A 1,778-nucleotide genomic window follows, 5' to 3' on the forward strand; every position below is an offset into this window, starting at 1 on the left:
TTTAGGGTTGGAGACCACCCTGCGGCTGTGCTCAGCATCGCCAGGGTCCCGGCAGGTTGTCACTGCAGGCAGGAGTGACCAGTGGTGACGGTGGATGGGGATGGGCCGCAGGGCAGGGGGGTCACTGGTGGGCACCACTCACCCCGCTCGCAGGAGGGCAGGTCACCGCTCCACGTCAGGTCCCAGTGACACATCAGGAGGTCAGTGCCAGTCAGTTGGAAGCCGGGGTAGCAATGGAATGTCACCACAGTGCCATGGAGAAGCTCTGGCTGTGACGAGGTCTTCCAGCCATTGGCAATGTCCGGCAGCTCAGGGCAGGTGTCATTACGGGGAACCTCTGTGGGCACGGAAGGCTGAGCAGGGCAGTGGGGACACTGAGGACACCGGGGGCACTGTCCCGCCATGGGCCTCACCGGAGAAGTGGATGACAAAGCCCTGCCGGTAGGCAAAGGCCCCGGCACCGGGGTCAGACTGGAACTGCACGGTGACATCGGCGGTGGATGCATAGAGCTTGAAGCGGCCACGGGCGCCCGTGTACTGGCCCAGGATGCGCGCCGTCAGGTCGTCCCCATCGTAGAAGGTCAGCATGTCCCCCGAGCCCAGCCGCAGCCTGGGGCAGTGGGGCCGTGAGGGCAGGGAGGGCACAGATCCCCATCCCACCACCCCCATCCCATCCCTGCACTCACACGCGGACGTCCAGCATGATGCGCTTGTCCTCCTCCACGTGCAGCCCCCAGATGCAGTCCTGGCCCTTGCCGTACGCCTCTGGCCAGTTGGGTGACAGCACCACCCCAGCCGTGTCCGTCAGCTCCCCACTGCACACCGCTGTGGGCACACGCCAGGCTTGGCACTGCCACGGGACTCCCACCCACTCCAGCATCCCACATCCAGCACCCACCATGTCCCTCAGCTCCATCACACTCAGCAGCACGGTGGCTGCAGTATCTCTCGTGCCCTATCCACAGCAACCCCTGGCACCCTCCAGCACCAGCACCCACCACGGCACGCTGGTTCTGTCTCATTCCACTGCGGGTCACTGGGGTCGACACACTCGATGATGGTGGAGCCCTGCTCCAGCGTGTAGCCAGGGTCACAGCTGAACTCCACCGTGGTGCCCACAGGGTACCGGGGATCGCTGGCCGTGAAGTTCCCATACTTGACGAAGGGCTCGTAGCAATGCCCCTGCTCGAAGGCTGCAGGCACAGGGGCAAAGGTCTGCGGGGGCCAGGTGGGCACAGGGATGTTTGGGTCACCCGCTGCACCCTTGCCCCCATACCCTCATAGCGCAGTGCCATGCCCGCCGCGGCCCCGCTGCTGTCGGTGGTGAGCTCCACGAAGAAGTGGCGGCCGGTGCTGAGCAGCCCCTCGATGGGCAGGTACTCCCCCTCGTAGGAGTCGTACACCGGCGGTGCCTCCACGTTGTTGCCGTTGCAGATGATGAGCCTGCCAAGGCATGACAAGGGCAGGGTGCACTGCTGGCCATGGCCAACAGCAGCCATGCTTGGGCATGGATGGTAGCCTCCAACCCGGGCCACTTCCAACAGTACCCTCCTTGGGCATGGGCAGAGGTTATCTTCCTTGGATATGGCCAACAGCGCTATCCTTGACAATGGCCAATGGCCAAAGGTAGCCACACTTGGCCATGGTGAGCAACACCCATCCTTAAATACAACTAATGGCACCCATCCATGGCAGATTCCATCCTTGGATATGGCCAACAGCACCCATCCTTGGATATAGCCAAGAGCACTCATCCTTGAGCACAGCTCCATGCAGGG

At 63.3% G+C, this 1,778-nt stretch overlaps 1 protein-coding gene across 1 annotated transcript in view; it reads right to left on the reverse strand.

Moving 5' to 3' along the window:
• SEZ6 (seizure related 6 homolog) overlaps positions 1-1,778 on the reverse strand; it is a 9,784-nt gene that overhangs the window by 1,579 nt on the left and 6,427 nt on the right. Inside the window, exons 6-11 of the mRNA XM_031060628.1 lie at positions 1,277-1,729; positions 999-1,193; positions 687-825; positions 414-610; positions 143-337; positions 4-62 (exon numbers count right to left, since the gene is read on the reverse strand). Coding sequence (XP_030916488.1) covers positions 4-62; positions 143-337; positions 414-610; positions 687-825; positions 999-1,193; positions 1,277-1,729 — 1,238 coding nt within the window. The remainder of the gene's footprint in view (positions 1-3; positions 63-142; positions 338-413; positions 611-686; positions 826-998; positions 1,194-1,276; positions 1,730-1,778) is intronic.

This window comes from Geospiza fortis, unplaced genomic scaffold (assembly GCF_000277835.1).
Source record: "Geospiza fortis unplaced genomic scaffold, GeoFor_1.0 scaffold425, whole genome shotgun sequence".
Classification (NCBI taxonomy): Eukaryota; Metazoa; Chordata; class Aves; order Passeriformes; family Thraupidae; genus Geospiza; species Geospiza fortis.